This window comes from Eublepharis macularius, chromosome 7 (assembly GCF_028583425.1).
Source record: "Eublepharis macularius isolate TG4126 chromosome 7, MPM_Emac_v1.0, whole genome shotgun sequence".
Lineage (NCBI taxonomy): Eukaryota > Metazoa > Chordata > Lepidosauria > Squamata > Eublepharidae > Eublepharis > Eublepharis macularius.
In genome coordinates, this window is record NC_072796.1 from 16,058,788 (window position 1) to 16,084,636 (window position 25,849).

A 25,849-nucleotide genomic window follows, 5' to 3' on the forward strand; every position below is an offset into this window, starting at 1 on the left:
TCCTCGGGCATCATGGCGGAAGACGGGTCCGAGAGGCCGGCTGTCATGGCAACCGTGCCCGGCGTGACGGAGCGCTATTTCACCCGCTGGTACAAGCCCGGTAAGCCTGCCCGGGCCCGGCCGACGCTTCCCTTCTCTGGCTGAGGGCGGGACAGCGGCCGGTCTGGTGATGCGGCTGAGGAAGGCCGCCCAAGAAGGCTCGACCCGCTGCGGGGCCAATCTTTGGGTCTGAGCTTGCCAACCTCCAGGTGGTGACTGGAGATCTCCCGGAATCTCCCGGAATCGCAACTGAAGGGGGGAGCCGGGCTTCCCTCTGGGGGGCTGGCTTCATGTCTTTGATCTCAGTCATAGTGAGGGCATTTTGCTGGACAGGTTTTCTAATGGCTGCTTCAGCCACAGGTGCTTTGTTACTTGTTAAAAACCCCTCAGGCGCAGGCTCTGACAAAGCGGCCTGTATTCCAGACTAAAACGCAGCAGCTGTTGAACCTGCTTAGCGACACCTTTGAAAGGAACTTGGCATGTAAACTTTTTAAAATGGCTTTGTTTCTGATGCATGGGGTTGGGAGGCAGGCAGGTTGGCTGAGGTAAAGTCCAGTGGAACTTCCACCCAAATGAGTGTATAAAAAATGTATTGGGTTTGTTCTTAAAACTGGAAGTAGGTTGTGTTCCCTCATTCATATAAAGAGATTCTTGTCTTGGGATGAACAATGAATGGGTAGGGCAGCAAACTCGTTGTGTAGTTAAGGGTTTTGAAAATTCTGATGTGCTTTATAAATGCAAAACATTATTGTTAATAAAATGCTTCTCAGATCATTCCTTTTAACGTTCTAGTCCGTTTTAGGAACAGGCCAGCTCCTTCCCTGAATTTTAAGTTCTAAGGTAAAAGATGGTGGGAGGAGCAAGTCAGTCATAAAAGGAAGCGGTGCAGCTAGAACTCTACCTGAAGCTGTTTGCAAAGAAATATGCTTTTGGCTCCCCGTATCTGGGCCAGAGAATGTGAAAAGACTAGAATGATTGGTTTGGGCACAACCTCTGGCTACAGGAATGACTCCTGCTTGTCCTTGCCCATGCTACTGTCCCTACTGTGGGCACACATGTTCCTTCTCATGCCCCAGCAGCATGCATATCTATTATACCAGGTACTGTCATCTTCCATAACCATGTTTGCTTCAAAAATGAAAGTCCGTGAATGTGCTTTGTGGCCCCATAAACAAACTGTGAATTGCGACTTTAATTTGATCTTTTATACAAAACAAGACTCCTTTTTGCAGACTAGAAGAGATGCCATGTGGGAAGGCTGTGGAAACTACTTCCACCATGCAGTCGAATCCCATGCACATTAATTTCTCCTGTCAAGTTCTATCTTTGGCTTAATGCGTCAGTCCTTGCTCCCCAACTGAAACAGTGTAGCTGCGCTTGTTTATATTTGTTCCCCCCCTCCCATTTATCACCTTCTCTGCCATCAAAAAACTTTATTGTAAGCTGCTTGGGATGGGACCATTTTTCTTCTGTTAGCCTCTGAAGACTATAAATAACAGGAAACATAGAATGCAAGGGGGGTTTACACCCAAGTAAATGCACGTACGATTGCCTGATTAATAGAGGAAGAGTGTTCTTGCCCAGCCTGTATACATTTCTGGTCTAGAAGTGATGATGGATTATTTTTCCCTAGATGCAAAAGGTAATCCGTGTGAGGACCATTGCATATTGCAGCATTCCAACAGGTAAGCATTCTTACAGCCTATTCTTGTACATGTTTATTTGGAAGTAAGTACTCCTGCATTTGGTGGAGCACATTCTCAAGTTGGCAGGCATAGGTTGCATCCTTAAATACATGTTTTTACAATCCCAGTATGAAGACACACACTCCTGCTGGAATAACAAGAGCCAGTCTGATGTAGTGGTTAGACAGGCATATCTGGGTGACCCGGGTTCAAATCCCCACTCGGCCACGGAAGCTTGCTGGGTGATCTGGGGCCAGTCACACGCTCTCAGTGTAACCTACCTCACAGAGTTGTGACCATAAAATGGAGGAGATCAGAATGTTGCAAACCACTTTGGATCTCTATTGGGAACAAAAGTGGGGTATAAATGTAGTATAACATAACATACCTTTAATAACATACCTTTAATAAAGACAGCTGGAAATTTCTCCCATTTTAAAAGAGCTCTGCATCAAAATAATTCTTCCATTGAGTAACATAATACCTGAGGGTCCCGATTCCTGAACTCCACCTCCCTGTCCCCCCTGCATACATTTTAAGAGTGTGGGAATATTAATACTGGGGCCTAATTCAAACAATCCTCTAAACTTTCTTTCTTTCTGGAGGAAATGAGACTAAAGAACATAGAACTTACGGAGTTCTGTTGGTCTAAGATTTAGATGTAAAATAAATTTGCATGCTGAGAAGTAGCATGTAACAGTTAGACCAGGGTGTCAGGACCTCAGTTTTAAATCCCCCGTGCCATTGAAGCTCCCTGTGTGGCCTGGGAGCTTCAGCCTAACCCACCTCACAAGGTTGTTGTCAGGCTAAAATGGAGGAAAATGGTGTTTTAAGCTGGTTATTTCAGGGCTCAGTTGCATGACTGAAGTTAAGCCCCCATTATCAGAACCAGGGTACACATTTATCCCAAAAACTCTTAACAGATAGTGGGGTTAACATTGATCCAGAGAAGGGGGGACTTTGCTTCCTGTCTTCTACAACTTCATACTTCATGGCTTCAACATTAATGAAGTCAATTACCCTGTAACCTTCAAACCTTACCCCAAGGTTCCCCAATGTGGTGCCTATGGGTGCCATAGCACCTACCAGTGCTTTCCTTAGTGCCCACTGAGCCTTTTAGAAAGTGGGTGGGCTGACTGTAAATCAGGACTTGTTATTGGCTGACTTTATTCAAACGGAAGAGATACCTACTGGAAGAGGGCTGGTAAACCGCCAAGAATTTCCTTCGTTAGTGCGTGGTTCCATTCCCTCTTCAGGCTTTCCTTCTTTCCAGGAGTAATGGAGTAATACATTTAGCTCTGCCTCCTGCGGAAGCCGTTTTGGGTTTGGCTGTTTCCTGTGGAGACTGCTTCTGTAGTAGCATTCACCACGCCCTCCTAAAATTCCAAACATGCCCAGAGGCTCAAAGAAGTTGGGGTTTGGGGGTCTCCTGTCCTACCCCATAAATTTCTATGTATATGCTGCTCGTGAGCAATCAGAGGCAGACTGCCGTTAGGGAGACGAGACGGAATACAGGTGTACAAAGCCTGATCCAGCAAAAATGTGTTTGGTGTTATTTCATATAGCTGCATTCAGAAGCCACTTGTCCTGTTGTTGATCCAACTAAAGTGACCCACTGGTCTAAGCTGTCTTAAACAAGCCTATTGCTCGCTGGGTGTAAAATCATATGCAGATCCAAATACACATCGCAGCTTCATCTCAGTGTTTGACTGTTGAGCTGAAATTGACTGTACTTCTTCAGCTAAAATAGGCAGGGCTCTGTTGATGCCACTCTGCCATTTTTTAAATGTGTCAGCACATTATATTTCTTCCGGCTCAGTTTTGTGCTTCTCTGAACTAGCTGTGGTGTAAAGCACACTGGCTTTTCCAGAATAGCATATGCATGAGGCAGCATGACTTGCCTGATGAAGGCTGTGCACTGAATTTGTTACCTTAACTATGCAAGATTGGATGGATTCCTGAAAGGGGGCTTAAGTGGATAACGGTTTTATTTCTTTTCTTGTAGAATTTGTGTCATTACTCTAGCAGATGCCCATCCACTTTTACAAAAGGGAAAAGCAATTGAGAGAATTAGCTACCAGATCAGCGCCAACTGTAGCAGGCTGCAGAATAAAGTCTCTGGAAAGTCAAAACGGGTATGGCTTACTCCATTCTTAACACGGCTGAAGAGCCAGGCCTTGCTAAGCAGGGCGCCACTGGACTTCTGTCTTGTTTTTCTGCAATAGACTAACTTGGCTACTCCTGCTTATCAAGGATAATGCCTAGCATGCTTTTTTAAATGCTAGTTTTGCCTGCTCTGATCGTATTTTAAATTCATGACTGGCTATCTGCACCAAGGGGCTAGATTTTCTTTAAGGAACTGTCTGCAACTAGGGGGGCAAGGGGTCATTTGTTCTGCCATCTAGAAAAAACTGAAGGTGGCATATGCCACTGGGTGGCAAGTCTTTTTACCAGCAGGCTGCTTTGAAGGCCCTTTTCTTTTTTGTTACTCAATGCAAACCAGGGCAGGAGAAGAGAGATCAGAGTGCATTCATGAGTGGAAGGTCTCTCCTGTGAGTTGGTTGAATGGGTCTGAAGTTTCCCCTTCACCTTCCTGATGGAGAAAGAGGCACTGGACACTTCTTTCCCACCAGGCAAAAGACAAGGGTTGGGGAGATGAGAGATCGGGACAAACTAGCAATAGGTAAGGTGACCGTTCTTTTTCCTTTCTGCTAGGTGAGGCAAGTTGCAGTGTAGACCAAGGCAGACAGTTACACAAATGTGCAAGTCTTTTAAGGTACCTCAAGACTGCCGTTTGTTCTGTTTGTTCCAAGACTAACATGGCATTGCTGCTGGATTTTAGCCAGCGATGTGCCTTGCTTGCTCACTTGCTCTGAGCTTTGTGGTAGCTTGGAGAGCCTGAAGGCAGCTCATGGGCTGCTAGTTGCTAACTTACAGCTCAGGGTTGCCAAAATCTTTGGGACTGCCCTCTCAGACACTTCAGTGTCAATTGATTTGAGCCACAGATCAAGTAAAGGTCTTGTCAGCAACCAATTGCTCATTTTTGAATTCCCCTCTCTCCTATTTTGAGGGCTTGAGGCATATTACGATGTATCGTATTATCCTGCAAAGTCAATCAGGTGCTTACTGAGGTACCTAAGGCCAGCCTAATGAGATTCGTGCATGGACCGGGGCTTCGATATTGGTTTCCTTCTATTTAAAACCCATTATGCTGTCCATGAGCTATGCCTAAGTTGGCTCTGGCCAAAAGGGAGGAAGGAAGGAAAAGATGGGAATCAGTAATCCACAGCACGATTCCCATCTTTGTTCAGAGATGTTTGTTCCCCGAATTAAATCTTGGAGAACTTGCACTGGTAGCTGAAATTAGTCAGCTTATAACCCTCTTTTATACTGAATACTCTTTTCCCATCCAGGGCGCTCAGTTTCTGACAGAACTTGCTCCTCTGTGTCGCATTTTCTGTTCTGATGGGGAGGAATATACCATATACAGGTAGGAAAGCAAGTCAGTAAGAGTTTTGCTTCTGTGATTTTTTTTTTGGTTCTTTCTGCTTTTACTAAACTGGAGATTCTTTACAGCTGCATAAGAGGGAGATTGATAGAAGTGAACGAAAGCATTCTCGACAACCCGTCCCTCCTACAGCAAAAGGTAAGCCTTGCTAACTGGGTATCAGACCCCCCCCCCCCACACACACACTAATACTTGGTTTTCACTTTTGTTTTTTCCTCCCCCTTTTTAGCCTTACTCAGAGGGATATATTGCAGTTGTTCTACCAAAGTTTGAAGAAAGCAAGAGTGTAACTCAGGGGCTTTTGACACGGAAAGAGTATGAAGAGGTTTTGTCAAAACGTTTTAATTGTACACTGTGATGAACTACTTCTACAAACAGCAGAAAATACATACAATGAGAACTAAATATTTGATAGTTGAAATGCTTAGGGCAGCTTCCAGTATATCCCAAGACAAAGTGACTTTTGCGGACAACAGCGACTGAATAAGGAATTCTTCAATTTATTATCACAACAAGATTGAAAAGCTTCTCATTTTCACCAGACAGAGCAAACTGAACCATTTACTGAATGTCAAGCTCATGTTTAAGGCCGCAGTCCTAAAAACATAAGGGGGAGGGGGGGGTAAGCTTTTAAGTAAGCATGCGCAGGATTGAACACCACCATCAAATGTTAATCCGATGTCCAAACCCTAAACTGTAGCTTGATCGTGCCCTTATGTACTGCACGAAAGTACACGGCCAGTGCTGAAATACTATCCTGCTCCTTTTAAACATTAAAAGATTTTAATGTCAATAAAGGCTTTTAAAAAGATCCATATTTCATTAGTACAGTGTGTTCATTCTTTATTAAGTGAAAACTAAAAATGAACTACCATGGCAATTTCGTTACCATGAAGACATTAAATGGCTAAAGCATACACCCAGCTCCAGCCACGCTGGATCCATCGGGAGAACCAGACATTCACGGGCGAAACAGTGGGGCTTGGATCCAGCAGCAATTTCTATCCACAGAAATCTTCCACCAACAGAACGTATCACCATGTCTCTTCTGTTTTACTGCAGCCACAAATGCCCCCTGAAATATTGTTTCTGGTGGAAATGGGATACTGCCCCCCCTCCCCCCGCTATGAACAGGGGGAGCCAAAGGGGGGGAAATTCTCTGATGGACCCAACCCATGATTTTCAATTGTGTGTTGGCCTCAGATGAAAAGCTACGGGGAGACATGGGGAAGGGGAAACGTTGAACAAGGAGATGTGTTTAACTATAACCCCAATGGCTGCCCTTCACTTAAATGGGCAGACTAGTCTTTTATAGCAAGTGGAGAGAATGGTTAAGTGCCCGCCTGCCACTCCCCCTCCCCCACTTCCAAATAGTGCCCATTATGCATCTCGGAGGCAAACAAGATTTTTGCTACAGCTCAAAATCATGTGTGTCATAAGGTGGGCTTCAGAACCATGCAGGCACTTTACTATTGCCATCAAATTTCTAAGAGTTGTCTGCTTACAGTTCTCCAAATTGTTAAGATGCTAGGACTGTAACAGTGAAATTCAGGACCTGTGCACATGAGCTGAATGACATTTCAATTAGTACAGCAAGTACCCATTTGAAACAAGCTTGAAGTATTTTTAGCATCTACGAATCAAGTAATGCCCTCTTTGTAGCAACTGGCTTCGAACTACTACAAACTGTTCAAAATGGAATTACAAACTTTAAATAGGAAAAACTGCCTTTGAACCTTGTGATGCCACAATTTTTAAGGCTGCAATCCTAAGCATGCTGACCCCACTTAGACTTCCTTCTGAATCAGCTTGCGTGGATCATCCCGTAAAAATTCTACTCGTATAAAAGTGTGCATAATATTAAAAAAAAAAGAATAAAATAAGCTGTTCATCGTAACAGGCTTCATCTACGCTACTAATGTTTTTCATTTTAGCTTAAAGTAGTTGGCAAATGTATTTCTAAAAGGGGAGGCATCCAACAAGGCTCTCATTAAAGCTTTCTTGTAATCAGTTAACGGATCCTGAAGAAGGGGCGGCAGTGAGAAGCCCCTTGCCCAAATCCAGCTCTTAAGAGGTATCGTCTGACTCCTCCCTAGCTGTCCACCTACAGGTGGCAACAGAACGTGTTGGCATGCCACTCTTATGAAGAAGGGGGCGAGACTTGCCCTTCCCTATTACTCCCTTTTTTAAAGCAGCCTTCAAGAAAAATTAGGTAGGTGTGGGGGCCTAGAATCACACTCGACAACAAAATACCAGTAGCTTTCCATGTAGCAGGGCTTTTTTTCAGCTGGAACACGGTGGAACGGAGTTCTGGAACCTCTTGAAAATGGTCACATGGCCGGTGGCCCCGCCCCCGATCTCCAGACAGAGGGGAGTTGAGATTGCCCTCCACTGGCCACCGGCCATGTGACCATTTTCTCTGAGGGCAACCCACTGAGTTCCACCACCTCTTTCCCCAGAAAAACAGCCCTGCCATGTAGTATAGCCAAGACTATCCCACTCCTGTGCATGAGCATCCGTAGCAGCATCTTTGGGGCAGAAGAACAAGACATTCACAAATGTACATGATTACAAAAATAGCAGTATTAATAACTGAACAAAGAAATGTATCCCCCTTACAAAAATATGCAGCCATTAAAGCTGACTATTGCTTTTGTTAACCGCAAAGTACCGTGACATCTATTAGATGTGAAAAGGTTACAAGAGCTTTTTTTCTAACCCGGGTTCACCTTTCAAAAGAAAGCAATTAGGAGGGGCTTAGTGCACAACTCCCATATGGAAATCTCCGTTTCCCAATCAAGGCCTTAGTATTGTTGGTTCTCCAGAAATGTGAGGTTCGCTACGTGTTGCTCCAAGGACTTGATTCCAAAGGAGTCGCTTCTCCCGGCCGGGCTGCTGCTGTCTTTCGCAACGGCGTGGAGGCCATTTTCTCTCCAAGGACGGTGCCCTCTAAGGTAGCCGTTTCCTGCCCTGTGCTGCAAGAAAGGTGTTTTAGAAGAAGTCAAAGTGGACTCTCAGCCAGAAACTGATGCATCTTGTTACATGTACATGCATCCCACTCACTTTTCTCAGCAGCTTGCAGCTTAGGGAGAGTACTTGGGCCAGTAGATTCAGGACATGCTTGGCTTTTTGAATGCAGGTATCCACCTAAGTACAGAACAAGTCAAAGCATCAAGCTTGGCAATCCTTTTCACGGCAGACATTTCAATATTTTTTTTTAAGTACAGTCATTTGCTCAACACCCCTGGCAATTCTCTTTGGCCTGCTCTATCCAGCTCAAGTGGGACCCTGGCTCAATGCCAGAGCATCTGCTTTGCATCTAGAAAGTCCCGGGTTTAATTCCTGGCACCTCGAGTTCGGTATTGTGAAAGACCTCTCTACCTGAAACCCCGAAGAACTGCTGCCAGTCCGAGCAGACAACGCAGACTGTCCTAGGCCAATAGCTTTTGACTCAGTATAGGGCAACTTCACCTGCCCTTCCAAGCTGTTCTTTTTTGCTTTTCAGTAATGGAGAGTGCAAGGCAGTGAGGAGCGTTGCACAAGCCTTGTTGGAATGAATGAGAGCATCACACCAGCATGACAGTACACTTGCTCAGCTCGAGTATGCTTAAATGAGCTTTTTGTGAGCCTAAGCAGGGGTGGCTATGGTCAGTACTTGAATGAGAGACTACCAAGGAAGACTAGGGTTACTCCACAGAGGAAACTAATGGCAAACCACCTCTGCTCCTCTCTTGCCTTGAACAACCCATGGTTGGGGTTGCCATGAATCAGCTGTGACTCATCGGCATCGTCTTCTTTCTGCTGGATTGTGTCCTAAAAAGGCAGATGGTTGAAGATCTTTAGTCAGTTAACACTGGCTTTTAACTGACGGACTGAACGGTTCAACACTGGAGATGTGCGCATTGTTTGTTCAGGGAGCTTACTGAAGGGGACAGAAAATAATCAAGCCACAGGCTCTAAGGATAGCCTGCCACTCCCTGTTTTTGAGAAAGGCGCCTTCATCAAAGCTGGAAAGCAACCAATGTCATTGAACTGATCTTCGTCAAACAAATGGAACCCCCAATGCCAGTCAACCAGCCAGGCCTGTCCCTGTGCTTTGAAAAGGAAGAGGCTCGTGTGCAACATCGTGGTCAGTTTTTATATTCGAGCTCCTCCTCAAGGCTCTGTGTCCCTGGGCTTCCCTGACCGACCCTTCTTTTCTTTTCATGCCCTCCCCAATGCATCGTCTTTACCCTGCGGGGGCGGGTCACATTTTATTTTTGAAATTTGGCACACTGCCTCAACATTTTATTTATTTATTGTATTTTAAAAATATTATCCTACTTTTTAAAAAACAAACAATGGCTTGGATCCTGCCTAGAGTTCTTGCGGGGGTGGGTAGGATGGGGTGATTTTCACCCAATTCCCCCTCCAGCAGCAGACCCAAACACCCCCTGAAATGCTGCTCCTCGGGGTGTGTGTGTGTGTGTGAATCCAGGTAGGATTGCCAGCCTCCAAGTGGTAGCTGGAGATCTCCTGGAATTACAACTGGGTGAACTCTATGGTATTGCAACTGGAATTACAACTGGGTGAACTCTATAGTATTGCACCATTCTGAGGCTTCTCCCCTCCCCAAACCCCACCCTCTCGGGCATCTACCCCCAAAATCTCCAGGAATTTCTCAATCTGGACTTGGCAACCCTACATCCAGGAATAGCTTGGGTCGGTTCAGTCACCAAAGGTGAAAGGTTAACTGGATTTAGCTGGATGCCAGTCTGCGTGCCTATCTTATGGAAGCAGTCCAAGGCCCCCGCTTGGATCCTCGGTTAAATATCTGCTGACAGAAGGGCTTTCTATCGGCAGAACTGGAATGTGTTTATTTAAAACATTTCTATGCCACCTTTCCTCCCAAACAGAGCCCCCCCCAAAGCAGTAAACAACAGACGTAAGAGCATTTAAAACATTAAAACAGTATTTATAATGTATATATAAATATTTAACAATAGCATAAAAACATGCAGGATGGGGAGAAAGAGGAAGCCGCTGGGGAAAGCAGAGGAGGAGGGAAGAGCTAAGCACCTTCTGTAGAATATTCCCCTCCTTCCAGGAGAGAAATGACCCTCGGGATTACATTCAGGGCTTTTTTTCAGCAGGGACGCGTGGAACGGAGTTCCGGAACCTCTTGAAAATGGTCACATGGCCGGTGGCCCCGCCCCCTGATCTCCCTCTGTCTGGAGATCAGGGGGCGGGGCCACCAGCCATGTGACCATTTTCTCCGAGGGCAACCCACTGAGTTCCACCACCTCTTTCCCCAGAAAAAAAGCCCTGATTACATTATATATGAATGTAGAGGACCAGGTGGCTTGGTCTTGTGAATGGCAAACATATCTATCGGGGGTCTCCCAGGATGCTGACTAGGCTGAGACTTCTTTAGCTTCAGAAAGGAACACCCTCCAAACTCAACACACGGGACTAATTAGGTTTGCTGGAGTAACAGATGACAAAAACAAGACGCAAAACTGTTTCCCAGAATAATGCTTTATTAAAACGTCTCACCTTCATAAAAATGGCAGATGATTTCCCCTGCACGTGGGCTTTAGCTGTTACCTGAAGCTGCTGATATGCAGGGACCATTTTCTCGATCTCCTGCAGAAGCAACGGTTTGTCGTCATCCTCTAACTGAAAAGGAAACAAAGGGAAAAGTCTACAAATGAGGGAAAAGCCACACACTAGTTTTAAGCTCAGAGAAACAAAAATAGGCAGGATTTGGCTGTAGTACCTGGTTGGAAAATGCGAGGAGTGCTGAAACAAGCTTTGATCCTTCAGTCGCAAAGGCCTACGATGGGGAGGAAAAGGCAAAATGGAAAAATGGAGCAAGACTGCAGCTCCCAACCCCAATCCTCCCCAACAAGGCACTGCAGGCCTGCACAATTTTGACCCACAACCCCAATGCAGCTTTCAAGGCATGTTTGCCAGTCCTCACTTTTCCCCAGCCCCCAGCAGGCAAGACATTTAGGGGGTCAGGAGCCCCTGTTGGGCTAACCCTCCAAACTGATGGGCTACATTCTGCTGGGGGGCGGGGAGGAGGGTCACAGACAGGCCAGCCATGTACTAGGGAGCTCACTTGTAAAAAATATCTGGGAGCAACAACTTCATTATTTGTGGTAGTAGCCCCACCCGCCACACATACATACATGCCTCACTACCCAATCACACTCCACTTCCTTCCTTCCACAGCTAATTCAGGCTTATAGGCAAAGAATGATCCCGTTACAAAGAAGTTCTCTAGACAGCCAGTTTGGTGTAGTGGTTAAGAGCGGCAGGACTCTAATCTGAAGAGCCGGGTTTGATTCCCCACTCCTTCGCTTGAAGCCAGCTGGGTGACCTTGGGCTAGTCACGGCTCTCTGGAGCGCTCTCAGTCCCACCCACCTCACCGGGTGATTATTGTTGTGGGGATAATGGTAACATACTTTGTAAACCACTCTGAGTGGGCATTAAGTTGTCCTGAAGTGAATGTTGTTATTCTACTGTTAAGAATAGCTCACAAGGCCTTCTTTGGAAGAGGTGTTTGTGGGTACACCATCTCCACCATATGACCAGTTCACAAGTGTGTGTGTTTGGGGGGGGGGGGATACTCTACAACAACAATTAAAGTGGAATAAGCAAGCCCCACCTCCCTCCAATCCAGCTGATAAAACACCCACCCACACACTCATACTGACTTTGTGACAATGTTTTCAATTTTACACTGATCCTAAAGTGCTGTAAGAGTCATCGGGGAAAATATTTGGATCCAGCACAGCAGGATTTGTCAGGTAGCTCTTGGGCTGCCCAAGGAGCATTCAGAATCGCCACCCTTTCATTGCCACTCCAAATCCTTCTATGGCTTTAGGGCCGAGACTTAAAATGACAAACTTGCTCTTGGTTGCTACATTACCTCTGCTTGTTGAAATAAATCCTGAGTAGTTTTGAGAAGCCCTTCCCCTCTAAATGGGGGGAAAAGAGAGAAATAATCCCATCAACAGCATGAACACAGTTTCAGCTACAAATCCCAAGACTGGGTGTGCAATAGCAAAAAAATGTAGACAACATGGAAGCTGAAGTGGTTCATAAAAAGCTTTTCTAGGAAGAGGGCAAAAGTTATCTTATTGACTAGAGTGTGATTGTTACAAGCGATCAGAAAAGAGTAAGCAGAGCTGAAATTATTTGGGTTGCTATCCTGCGTATGACATTTGCTTCCTTACTCGGAGAGTAAGCCCATTGTAGTCAGCAGGTCTTGCTTCCAAGGAAACATGCATTGCTTTGGACTGTATATATCCCACACTCAAAAAGGAAAGCTTGATTATGTAACCTGAAAGTGGTTACGAATGAGATGAGCGTACAAATGACAAAAAAATGGACAATAGGTGTAACGACAATTATTTAGTTTTCCCTTAAAGACTAACAACATTTTCTGGGGTATAAGCTTTGGTGAGTAAAAACTCACTTGTCAGATACTGACCAAGTTAGTTTTGACTCAACAAAGCTTATACCCTGGAAAACATTGTCTTTAAAGTGCTACTGGAATTGCTACTGGAATTGCTAGTACAGACTAACACGGCTACCCACCTGAAACTTAATTTTTCCCAACTCATTAATGTTCTGAAGATGATGACAGTAAATTTCCCAACTCATGTTAAAATATTTCTTGGACTTTGATGATGCCTCTCCGATGCAAAATTAAGTGGTATGCACATTTTAAAAAGTGAGGGATTCAGGCTTCCCCAAATCTCCCACAAGGTTGTAGAAGATGGGGGGGGGGGGATGAAACCACTGGACTGTGCATGGCCCTGCACAATTCAGTGGCTGTACCCCAGCATTCTCTGAAACACTGCGACAGATCCTGAGATGCCACAGTACGTTACTTATGCTTCTAAATCATGTTGCCCCAAGCCACCAGCTGGCTTGCTTCTGCAGACGGTCCAGACCGGCAGAAAATTGCCTGTATTTTGCCACATCAGCAAAAGACACAACATGACATGGATTTATACAGTAAAGAAAGCCATAGCTTCTAGTTTGCAAAATCTGAGCAACGTTGTCAATGGTAGGACATTTTGGAAGTTGTTAATTTATAGCATGGCCATAAGCTGGAAGAGACTTGATGGCAGATAACACATACAACTGAAAATGGCAACTTTGCATTTAGTGCCCCACTTGAAATGTTCAGTAAGTCTTGCAAACACCCAACCTTCTCTCTCCTCCCAGCAGCCAACAATGTGAATCAGGGCCAGGATCACAACACAAGATATGTTATGTAGTTCTAACTACAGAGAGGGCAAGGGGAGTTAAACAGTTGCCATTTTCAGTGTTGGCCGCACATTTTTGTGTAAATGACTTGTCTGAGTCTAAAACAAATGGAAAGGAAGACATGGCCTCAAGGAATTTACAACCTAGATTTTGGAAGTGGAGGAGATAAATGGAGAAAAAGCAAATGGAACAAAGATAACATTTTCTTCAAAGTCTGTATCATTACCTTGTAAATAAGTACATGGAATATGCCATGCTGGATAAGCACTGTCCATGCCGCACAATTTCATTTTCTGGGTCATCCCATTTCTCCATCTCCGAGTCAACACGCAAGGTCAACTTATGCAATTCAAAGCCTGATTTCCCAAGTTTTGCTTGTTCCTGCAAGTGACAGGCATACATGCCATATGGCCGCCATTCGTTTTAGTTCACAATGTGCCATCGAGGCTATCAAAACACGAAACATTTATCAGGAGACTAAGGAAAAGTACTGACCTCACCATCAAATCGTACTGGCTTTAAGGCCTTCAAATTTGCATTATGCTTCTGTTGAGAAAAAGATCAAAACAAAAGTTGATCAAAGAGCATTTGGTGTCAGTGTGAATATGTCCCTTCCGATCCCACTTCCCATGCACCAAAGATAAGGTGGGGAAACGGAGACAGTTTTTAGCCAGCAAATCTTAAATGTGGGAAAATAACAGAAAGTAGCATATAGGTTGCTCTGTACACTGATTCTGCTGCGGTGTGATGGGTTGGAGCTAGATGACATTGGCGATTTCCACTGATTTCCCCCTTCCTGCTGCATTCCTCGGGGGTCCCCTATCCCCCAGGCGCAGCATTATTTGTATCCTCAGTTTTGAGTGAGATGAAGTCTATGTTATTTTTTTAAAAAACTAAGTAGAGAACAGGGTAAGTCAGATATAAAATGGAACAGAGGGCTCAGGGATTTCCGCTTCACAAGTCTGAACAAGCCTCAGTTTCACAAAGAATGATTCTTGCAGGAAACGAGTGGCACTGACTGGGGTTTTGTAGGTGCTTATCCACATTTTATTATGATTTGGAGAGCAAATACCGACAGATTTCGCTCTCAAAGATATACAATTCTGACATTCTTCTGCTGGCACTGAGACAAGACAGGCTGGTAAATGCAGAGGAGGAGGTAGAAAGGAGCAAGTTCTCTGCCTATAACATGTAAAAGACCACTAAAAAAGGTCAACTTACCCCTGGTCTGGGCAGAGACAGGTATGCACGCTTCTCTCCTATGAATGACACACACATTTACAGCAAAATTGGTCACACACATTCCTGTTATGCAATTGAACTTCTTGCTTTGTTTCTTTCGACTTTATCATATCCTTAATCAAGGTCACCTACCTGCGGTGATTCTTCTTCATAGATCATACAGGATTGCTCTGCCATGTGTTTTCAGTAAAAAGGGGGAGAGCTGGCTACTGCTTAGAAGACCTGAAGATTGAGAAAGCTGAATAGAAACCCCTCTCCCTAAAAATTCGCACTCCCTTTTTAAATGCCCAAGGAAGGGGAATGGTTTGACAGGGGAAAGGAGGTCATCATGAGAGCTTGCTTGGCAGTTAAGAGGATGAACTGTGAAGTCCTTAGTTCAAATTTCATCTCAGCTGAGGAGACCCCTGGCTGAGTCTTTTTCACTCTCTATTTGTACCAGGTCTTTTTTTCTGCTGGAATGCTCCGGAACAGTGCTCTGGCAGTTCTCAAAACTGCTCCCCTGGTCCTGGCCATTTCGGACCCGAAACGGGCCTGAAACGGCCAGGAATGAGTCACTGTCAGCCATGGGAGTGTTCCCCCGCCTGACAGAAGCCCAATCCTTGCCATGTCGGGCCCGAACTGGGCCCAAAATGGCCAGGATTGGGCCCAAAACAGCCAGAATTGGGCCGCTGCTGGGCAACGGAGTGTTCTCCCGCCTGTCAGAGGCCTGATCTTGGCCTTTTCAGGCCCAAATTGGTCCAAAATGGGCCCCAAATGGCCAAAATGGGCCCAAAACAGCCAGGATTGGGCCTCTGCTGGGTGGGGGAACACTCCAGCCCCACTCAGCCTCTGCCAGGCAGAGGAATATTTCAGGCAGGATCCAGCCCAAATGAAGCACTTTCTAAGTTCCGTTGATTTCAATATTAGGAAAAGAGCTAGGCTAACTCTTACAGTAAAATCCTAAGCAGAGTTACTCCAGTCTATGCCTATTGATTTCAAAGGGCTTAGACTGGTCTAACTCTGTTTAGGATTTCTTAATGAAATTTATATGATGTTAAAATACGTAGAGCTAAGCTCACGCTTAAGTCTCCTTTAATGAAATTGACATTACTTTGAAACACTTGATTGTGGCTGGATTGTGGCATGGGTAGCATAGCATCAGAATAATCCTTCTCACAAGAACATAAGACTATGGCTCAGGTCAGATTGTGTCGAAAACACCATCTGCATTAGCCATCCGTTAGAACCCAAACCACACTCTGGCAGTCTCAGAAATGCAGTTTGGCAGCTTAAATCCATTTCTGCAGCTGCCTGCATGGATTACGAGCTGGCCTAGGTCTCTTTCCTCCCTTACCTCAGTAGTTTACAAGGAGGGATGGTTCACCAGCTCCCCCAAACCACTGGGGCACTATTCAAGGGATTCTGATGGCCTCCAGGTGGGCTAGGGGATCTGGGAATCTCTCAAGACTTGTTATTTTGCCTCTGCTTCCACCTGACCACCTACGCCATGACAAAGTGGACAGGTCTGACAGCCAGATCCATTAAATGTCATTTCCTCAAGAGGCTTCAAAAACTGCATTTGAGAGACAGATCAAGGAAATCAGAAAGCGTGTTAGTATGCTAGAAAACTTCCAACTCAGAGGTTTTAGCAGTTGATAGGGAAGTAGTTCAGTATTGAGGAATTTTTTAAAATACTGGCCTGGTTGAGACACAGAATTCAGCAGAATTACATGGCTGCAATGATCCCCTCCCTCTCCATACCGGAAACGCCAGGTGTGAAACAGGCATTGTCTTGGGAAGTTCGATATGCACAATTCATCCTCATCAAAAAGAATCAACCTCATCTGTGGCATTATTTGCAGGGGGGGGGGGCTCCCAGCTCTCCAGCAAGTGTATCTAAACCAGGTCAAAGTTTCAGGAGCGATCTTGGTCTCACCAAGGAATGAGACAACAGTTTTGTTTACTGGGCCGATGTTTTGAATACCCCAAATCATATGGGTCAGGTTCAGGAAAGCAGCCCAACATAGTGTAGCACGGCTAGGGTGGCAGATAAATACATTCACTTGTATCCTGCCTCTCTGCTCACCAAAGTGTAAATATTTATTTACTTCATTTATACCCCACCCGTCTCCCCAATGGGGACCATAAGCAGCTGACATCATTCTCCTGTCCTCCATTTATCCTCACAACCAGGGCTTTTTTTCAGCAGGAATGCAGTGAAACGGAGTTCTGGAACCTCTTGAAAACAACCACATGGCTGGTGGCCCCGCCCCCTGATCTCCAGACAGAGGGGAGTTTAGATTGCCCTCCGCGCCATGGCGACCTTGGCGCCATGGCGACCACGCCATGGCCACCAGCCATGTGACCATTTTCACTGAGGACAACCCACTGAGTTCCACCACCTCTTTTCCCAGAAAAAAAGCCCTGCTCACAACAACTTTGTGAGGTAGGTTAGGCTGAGAGTATGTGACTGGACCAAAGTTGCCCAGCGAGCTTCCGTGGCAGAGTGGAGATTTGAACCTGGATCTCCAAGATCTTAATCCAGCACGGAAGCCACTATACCACACTGGCTTCCTTCAGCCTAACGAGGCTTCCACCAATGGAAACAACTCCTTTGCCACAGGCTGAAGGAAGACTTCAAACTGAGCCAGAACAGTTACGAGCCACTGTCATAGCCAAACAGAGCCAGACAAAAACTCCCTCCAGTCCCACGTCCCGTTTCCAACACTGGCCATGCCCCAAAGGCTCCCAGAGAAAATGCATAAAAGCTTCAGCTCTAGGAATGCTGAACGTCCCATTTCCTTCACTCCCAGCTTCTGTCCGTGAAAGGCTAAGGAATGAAGATGTTGCAAAGAAAAGGCAAAATGTATGCCAAAAGGAAGGAAGAGGGCCAAGCATGGAGTAGATATGGCAGAGGGAAAAGCCGTGAGGTGATTCGGCACAACAAGGGAGGCGCTAGAATAAAACTAACTGTGCTCCAGCTTCACCCATGAAACTCAGAAATTAAATTTGAGCCAGACGGTTCATTGTAAAAATACACTTGGTTTATTAGAAAGTGTCCAGCACATTTGGGATTGCTCCTCAGTTGACAGTCATCATTAAAAACAGAGGGCATTCCTTTCACAAACATTAATAAAAACACACCTTTGCTTTCCATCACAGTCCCGGTATCAAACCCAGAATTTTTATAGTGACATTTTTTAAAATCACATTAGTGTAAAAAATATAAAAATTTGTAAATTAAGGGGCACACTGGAGGGGAACTAGCCCACTAAACATTCTCTCTTCGGTGGGATGGGCTCAGCCATCTTCCAAGCAGGAACGCGCAGAAATGGCTAACCGCAACCTTAACTCCGTCAAAGAAGTTACGAATATTTGTACTTGTTACACTTCCAGAATGTTTCACATTAAAGGAGATGGTGAGGGCAGTTTTGTGATGCAGCGAGTGCTTAGCAATCCAGAATCAGTCCAGGGAGAGAAATGTTTTGCTCTGTCCCGGTGCACTCTTTCGTTCTTCAAAAATCCAATTTAACATTCAGATTGAGAAACGGATAGCAGCCGCTGCTTGCTACTCAAAAGCCACGCTGGGCCCAGGGATGGAGATTGGTGTTATCATCAAAGAGAAATCAAGTAGGAGGACTCAAGTTTATTTTTCTACCCAGCCATTTTCAAACACAGAAGTTAGTGTTTCTTACTCAGCGGAGGAAGAATTGTTATAATCCTTCACACGTTTACCAACTAGCAATCACGGGCAGACTGAAGGAACAGACTACTGAATACTGTAACTAATCCTTTAAAATCAACAGATTAGGCTGAGATCTCCTTCCCAATTCCCTCTCCTAAGACTGACAGCCCTTATGTGGAATCTCTGCTGGTACCCATACACAATGGAAATATTCCTAAGAAACCAGACCACCTGGTAATGCCATGGAGAGAAGCTAACAAAAACAATGTAAGTCATCATCAAATCGAGAATAATCTTGGAACAAAGAATGGATGGATTTTCAATGACTCTACAGGGAAATTGGACCAGATTTCATCGGACTGACTAGCTAAAACAGTTTGCCTTATTTCTTGGAATATTACTGGCTGGAAGAAGAAAGCCAATGACCCTGACTTTATCAATTATTTAAAAACCTCTGACTGTATCTTTCTACAAGAAACCTGGTCATCATCCGAGTTGAACATCAGGAGATACACCTCCTTTAATATACCTGCACTGTATTCAAACCTAATTGTTCAGTTAATTTGATTGACACCTTTTCATCTCTTGCTCGAACCTTTTTCTTTTATGGCCTAGATACTGACTTAATAAAGTAGATAGATAATAAGTAGATAATAAATATCTACTTTCCTCCCTCAGCAAATTTAATGCAATTAGCAAGATGGGATAAATTTTCTAACTTCTTTACCAAAAAAAAAAATCCTTATGCCCAATATATTTTTCTGGGAGACTTAAACGCTCAAAATGGAACAGACAACCAAACTTTGTGTTTACAACTGGGCTGTGAGGACTCTGAGGAACTACTTCCTCCCGTCCTTTCCTATATTTGAAACCTGAAAGACCCTCTGATAAATAACGCCAGGATCGGGTTGGTGGAATTTTGTATCACCCATCATGTAACTATTCTGAATGGTACTTCTTTGTTTCTTGCTACCACTGAATTTACTTATCTTTAGAGATGGGCACGAGCCAAAATTCAAACCAAAGTTCAGCATGAACTGGGCCGGTTCGTGGTTCGCGAACTGGCAGTTCGTCAGAGCCCATTTCTGATGAACCACCATAAACCTTAGGCCGGTTTGTTTGGTTCATTTTTCAGTTCGTCACTGCAGACAGCCTGGCGCCGATCACTCAGTTTCCTAGGCAATGGGGGATGGGCTTTCTGCAGACCTTCTGCTGACCCAGAAGTGATGATTTGCTGATCCAGAAGTGATGTTTTCACAAACCAAACAAACCGGTTTGCAAACTGGGGCAGGTTCGTGAAAGTTCATGGTTCGTGAAATGCGGCGAATCATGAACCATATGGTTCAGTTTTTTTCCTGGTTCGTGTCCCTCTCTACTTATATTTCTCCTTGGGGCTGCAGTGTAGTAGATTATTGCATCAGTTCACCCTCTACTTTTCCTTATATTGGTAACTTTTCCATTGGCTCTAGAATGGAAAGCGATCATTTTCCATTAGAGATTAATTTGTAAAAATAATTCTCAGCCTAACGATCCTTTCTTTGTGCAGGACGATCCCAAAAATATGCTGAAAACAATAAGGTGGTCCCCTAATATAGAGGAAAATCTAATTACACAACTCGAATCAGAGGCTGCCATCAATCTGAAAACTTCTTCAACCTCTGCACGCTTTCTGGAAGATGCTTTCTGTTTTTACCATCAACTAACTGACTTGATTAGCTCCCTTGCCAAACCTACCTCTTCAATTTCACATAGCCCTATGTCTTGGTTAGATATAGAATGTATGCAGGCAGAAAAGTACTTACAGTGAATTCCGCCTATCGAATAATTTTGATAAATTAAAAAACTATCACAACACAAACAAATTCTATCAAGAACTCAGCCTTAACAAAAAAAGATTATTTTATCACAGGAAATGGGCAAAACTGCTGCAAGTACTGAAAACCAATAATAATAATAAGCAGGACTTTTTTCTGGGAAAAGAGGTGGTGGAACTCAGTGGGTTGCCCTCGGAGAAAATGGTCACATGGCTGGTGGCCCCACCCCCTAATCTCCAAACAGAGGGGAGTTGAGATTGCCCTCCGCGCCGCGGCACGGAGGGTAATCTAAAATCCCCTCTGTCTGGAGATCAGGGGGCGTGGCCACCAGCCATGTGATCATTTTCAAGAGGTTCCAGAAATCCATTCCACCACCTTCCTGCTGAAAAAAAGCCCTGATAATAAGACCTTTTGGCAAGTGGTAACAGCCCATATGAATAATAAAGTAGATGACATTAATTCACAAATCTCTCCCCAAATTTGGATTAACCACTATAGTTTAATTTTTAATGACTCTGATAATACCTCAACTGATGATAACAACATTATTCCAGGTGATATTCCTAATTGGCCTCCAGTAAGCCCTGGTGAAATGATTGAACTGATCTCAGAATTAAAACTTGCTAAATCCCCTGGCCCAGACGGGATACCAGCAGAAGTTTTTACTAAACTTCCACAGTGGTGGTCCTTCCCACTAGCTATTTACCCTTATTAATCAGTTTCAGATAATGCCACAATCCCGGCTAAATTCAATCATTATCCCTATCTTTAAAAAAGGTAATTCCAGTGGTCCAGGAAATTTTAGACCAATTAGTCTTCTTTCAGTAATCAGCAAATAGTATGCCAAATATTTAGAAAGACGCTTAAAATCCTGGATCTATACCCATCAGATCATCCATCCAGAACAAATTTGTTTCTCTAAAGGTAATTCTACAATAGACCATGGTTTCCTCTTAACATTTTTAGCCAACAAATGCATGAATCTGGCACCAAAAAATGTACGCGTCCTTTATTAACGTGAAAGAAGCATTTGATTCAATGTCTAGACAGAAGTTGTGAAATACGTCAGAACATACGAACATCGACCCTCGTCTCTTATTTCTGATAAAATACTTTATTCTTCCACCACTTACCAAGTTAAACACTTAGAACTGGGGCACTTAACTGCCATAATACCAACCTTAAAGAGAGTGAAACAGGGCTGCATTCTATCTCCCTACCTTTTTAATTTATTCTTGAATGATTTAGCCCTAACTTTTGAACCCATCAATGGCCACCCCCTAAACTGGGATCTTACCCAGTCCCTTTGTTACTCTATACAGATGACACCACTATTCTTTCCTGTACTAGAATCAGCCTCTTACGATATCTACATACTTTCTATAAGTACTGTCAAGACAATTCTTTAGCCAAAAACTATTCAAAATCTATTCATTTTTTCAAAACACTGGAACAAAAAAAAAAGGTCTGTAGGTAATATGGAAATCTCCCAAGTAAAAGACTTTAAATACTTGGGTATTATCTTCCAATACAATCTTAACTGGACAACACACAGAGCTAGAACTATCTCCTTGGCTAAGTGGTCCTTTACTCAATTCAAACAATTCTTTTTTATCAATGGAAACCAGTACATTCCAGCCGCAATAAAGATCTTTGAAGCTAACATCTTGTCACAGCGTTTAACAACAATCTTGAAAGAATCCAAGCAAACCGCTTTCGTCAGCTACTAGGAATCTCTAAATGTATACCATATTTAGCACTCTGCATAGAATTGGGACAGCATTTTATAACAACAACAACAACATTCGATTTATATACCACCCTTCAGGACAACTTAACGCCCACTCAGAGTGGTTTACAAAGTATGTTATTATTATCCCCACAACAATCATTCTGTGAGGTGGATGGGACTGAGAAAGCTGCTAGAAGCTGTGACTGACCCCAGGTCACCCAGCTGGCTTCAAGTGGGGGAGTGAGGAATCAAACCCAGTTCTCCAGATTAGAGTCCTGCTGCTCTTAACCACTATACCAAGCTGGCTAAAGCTTGGTTACTAACTTTCAACACTGGCTGAAAATACACTTCAGATCCTCTCCAAATTCTATAATCTCATGATTAAAAAGTAACCCTTATAGCACAATCTGATTTTCAAACATTGAGGAGAAACTTCACCAAATGGGCTTCTCAACAGACTTTTTTCTTTCTGTGAACGAGTCTTCTATTTTTCGGGTCCTTAAGCAAAGACTATTTGACCTGGAATTTCAGAAGCTATGCCCCTCGCAGCCTCATATAGCTTTGTAGGCTAGCTTGAAACTCCCATTTCAGTATGGACAAATGTTGTTGTTGTTGTTGTTGTTGTTGTGTTTCTTGCAGCTAAACAGACTCCGTTTTATCTCTGAGCAAGATGAACAGCGCTAAGAGCCTAAGAATGACATGGGATGTGAGTCAGGTCAGGGGTACCCTAACCCAGCTCCCAGTCACAGGTACTCTTGGAGACTCATCTTTTTAAAAATCACTTGGTTAGTTGGAGTGCTGCAAGGGTGGAGGAGAGGCTTCTGCTCTCCCTCTCTCACTTTTTTCCCTAGTGAAAATGGCTGCAGGGGTCTGTTTGCTGCCGCCCCCCCCCCCCCGCATGACAGTTTCCAGTAGTGCATATCAACAACATTCAATTTATATACTGCCCTTCAGGACAACTTAACACCCACACAGAGTAGTTTACAAATTGTGTTGTTATTCGCCTCGTGACAATCCCCCTGTGAGGTGGGTGGGGCTGAGAGAGCTCCGAGAGAGCTGTGACTAACCCAAGGTCACCCAGCTGGCTTCAAGTGGGGAATCAAACCCGGTTGTCCAGATTAGAGTCCTGCCGCTCTTAACCACTACACCAAACTGGCTCTCCTCCCTCTTGCAGGGACTGAGCAGTTTTTAAAAAAAAAACGCCCTGAGAATAAGTAAGAGTGTGAGTCAAGTCAAGGAACCCCTGAACCGATTCGTGTCACTTGTCACATATCGTTAGGGTCTAAGACATTTTCTGTCCAAATCACAGGCACCAACCAGCACCAGTATGAAATGACTGACCTCACTGATTTAAATTGGAAGTTAAGCGGATGATTACAACATTCCTGTTTAAATCAATAGAACTTGCAAACATGTCACTTTGACATATGTACTTTGCAGTATCGAGGGGGAAAAAACAGACATAGCTAGCTCCTTCCCAACTAAGGAGTTTCAATCACTGCTGTGTAAAGCTGTCCACACACTGACAGAACAGAGAATCACAGACATGTTATAGCTGCTCAGCCAGAAGCATTCAGAATTACTGGGAACAGAAGGTGGTTGTTTGCATTCTTTCTTTTTCAAGAGGAATGTGCTGGGGCAACTACAATTTATCTCCTTACTTCAGGTACTTATCAACACCTTCATGATTTATTCCAGAATTGTTTCCACAACGAAAAGATCTTGATTCCTCTACTTCCTTAGTATGCACATAATCAGGGCTTTTTTTCAGCTGGAACACGGTGGAACGGAGTTCCGGAACCCCTTGAAAATGGTCACATGGCTGGTGGCCCCGCCCCCTGATCTCCAGGCTTGGCGGCGCGGAGGGCAATTTAAACTCCCCTCTGTCTGGAGATCAGGGGGCGGGGCCACCAGCCATGTGACCATTTTCCCCTAGGGCAACCCACTGAGTTCCACCACCTCTTTTCCCAGAAAAAAAGCCCTGCACATAACAAATTAAATGAAATAAGTATGATAACTGCATGTTGGCTCTTTTGCAAAACTACTTTTTCCCTTTGCAAATACAGCGGGAAAAAGTATTCTCTTTAAACTAAAAAATGGCTGGGCTAATTAGCCAAATATCGACAGGACAAAGTATAATTGAATCATGGTGTATGTCACCCAGGATTTCGAATTTTGTATTATCTCCTCCAAGATTGCTGTACAGTCACTTGGCTATGGTACAAATATCCAAAATATAGCAAATACCCCCTCAACATCTCCTTTAGAGAAACATTTAAACCATATCATAAATGCACAAAAATACACCAGATTTTCAGCTGCATAGTCTGATAGCATTTCCTAAGTCTATAAAGAATAAATAGCAACATTTCATTTGTATTCATATAATATAGTTCAAAGTGCATTGCCATTTCATCAATGTGTGAAGTTTAAGGTCATTTGGGGGAAAATCACTCCTAAGATGACGTGTGCTTTGGGCTTAGGAAAGATGAGGAAGAAAAATATCAAAATATATATTCTATACTTTTCCTCGTACCAGCTGGCTCAAAACACTTAAACACTCTCGATACTTTATGCAGAAATCATTTGCCACTGAAATGCCAGCGTTGCCTAATATGTTTCCACGGGTCAGCGCAATCAGATGTGAGTTGCAAGTTCCATACTGGGAAATAATAATAACATTTGATTTATATACCGCCCTTCAGGACAACGTAACGCCCACTCAGAGCGGTTTACAAAGTGTGTTGTTATTATCCTCACCGCAGTCACCCTGTGAGGTGGGTGGGGCTGAGAGAGCTCTGAGAGAGCTGTGACTGACCCAAGGTCACCCAGCTGGCTTCAAGCGGAGGAGTGGGGAATCAAACCCGGTTCTCCAGATTAGAGTCCTGCCGCTCTTAACCACTACACCAAACTGGCAATCACTTCCCAGGTGCATTGAGTCTAATTCAGATCAGGACTGCAGGACATGGAGAGTGGGAGTGTTAGTGGATTCCTCCTAAGCCATTTTCCCCATGGGGCCTATTTGCCCCACTGGGGAAACCACATACACTCATGGACAGCATGAAATTTTCCCTAATAATTTTCTCTAATAATAACGGTCCCTTTCCCAGGACCATTTCAGGATGTGAAAATGGAGCAGGGGAAGGTATAGGCTTCCTCTCCCTATATGTCACAGTCCCAATCCAAATCAGACCCACGTTAAGTTCTCAGCACTAGAGATAGGCACGAACCATGAGGTTCATGGATTTTCGTGGCGGCCATTTGAGGGGTGGGAAGGCTGTTTTTGGCCTCTTCCGACGCTGCGTGGGCCCGCAGGGTGGTGATGGAGGCTGAAAACGGCCTTCCCGCCCCTTGCGGGAGGAGGGGGAGGATGCTGCGGGCCTGCAGGCCAAGGTAAGTGTGGGGCTGGGGCTGGGGCTTGGGGCAGTTTAAAGGATCCCCTCCTGCCACCTGCCAGCTAATAGTTTAAAGGGACCTGCCGCTTGCAAGCTGCAAGAAAAGTTTATACAGCCATTTCCCTGGGGAACTGGCAATTTAAACTGCCCCTTTACCACCCAAACGAACCAGTGGACCAGTTCGTGAAAGTTCGTGGAAATGAGCTTCCACGAACCACTGGTTCATGAACCACGAACTGGCCTGGTTCGTGCATTTTTTGGGGTTGTAATTTGATTCGTGCCCATCTCTACTCAGCACCCATGTTTGACCGCACAAGCATTAGCCTTATAAAAACTGACCAAAGGGTTCAAAAAGCAGGACAAAGAAACTAGTTCAATAACCTTGTTGTGCTTTTAAATATAATTCAATCAGGACTCAAAATGCAAAAAACAGGTGAGATGGGGAAAACCATTCCTCACAACCCTGTTCTCGCTGCACTATTTCTAAAGAGTACTTATTTTTTG

At 44.4% G+C, this 25,849-nt stretch overlaps 2 protein-coding genes across 3 annotated transcripts in view; one reads left to right on the top strand and one right to left on the bottom strand.

Moving 5' to 3' along the window:
• On the top strand, window positions 1-6,047 carry ABITRAM (actin binding transcription modulator). Its single transcript, XM_054984381.1, has 6 exons — window positions 1-100; window positions 1,673-1,724; window positions 3,730-3,859; window positions 5,138-5,214; window positions 5,301-5,370; window positions 5,462-6,047. Exons 1-6 carry the CDS (start codon window positions 13-15, stop codon window positions 5,588-5,590), a joined length of 546 nt encoding a protein of 181 aa, XP_054840356.1. The 5' UTR covers window positions 1-12; the 3' UTR covers window positions 5,591-6,047.
• Window positions 5,545-25,849, bottom strand: part of CTNNAL1 (catenin alpha like 1) — a 76,309-nt gene continuing 56,004 nt past the window's right edge. The window contains exons 12-19 of one of the 2 annotated variants that reach the window (XM_054984379.1): window positions 14,720-14,757; window positions 13,994-14,044; window positions 13,725-13,879; window positions 12,150-12,198; window positions 10,991-11,047; window positions 10,768-10,890; window positions 8,296-8,379; window positions 5,545-8,207 (exon numbers count right to left, since the gene is read on the bottom strand). In XM_054984379.1, the coding sequence (XP_054840354.1) occupies window positions 8,037-8,207; window positions 8,296-8,379; window positions 10,768-10,890; window positions 10,991-11,047; window positions 12,150-12,198; window positions 13,725-13,879; window positions 13,994-14,044; window positions 14,720-14,757 (728 nt within the window). In that variant the 3' untranslated portion in view covers window positions 5,545-8,036. The remainder of the gene's footprint in view (window positions 8,208-8,295; window positions 8,380-10,767; window positions 10,891-10,990; window positions 11,048-12,149; window positions 12,199-13,724; window positions 13,880-13,993; window positions 14,045-14,719; window positions 14,758-25,849) is intronic. The other variant, XM_054984378.1, reaches the window with a different exon arrangement.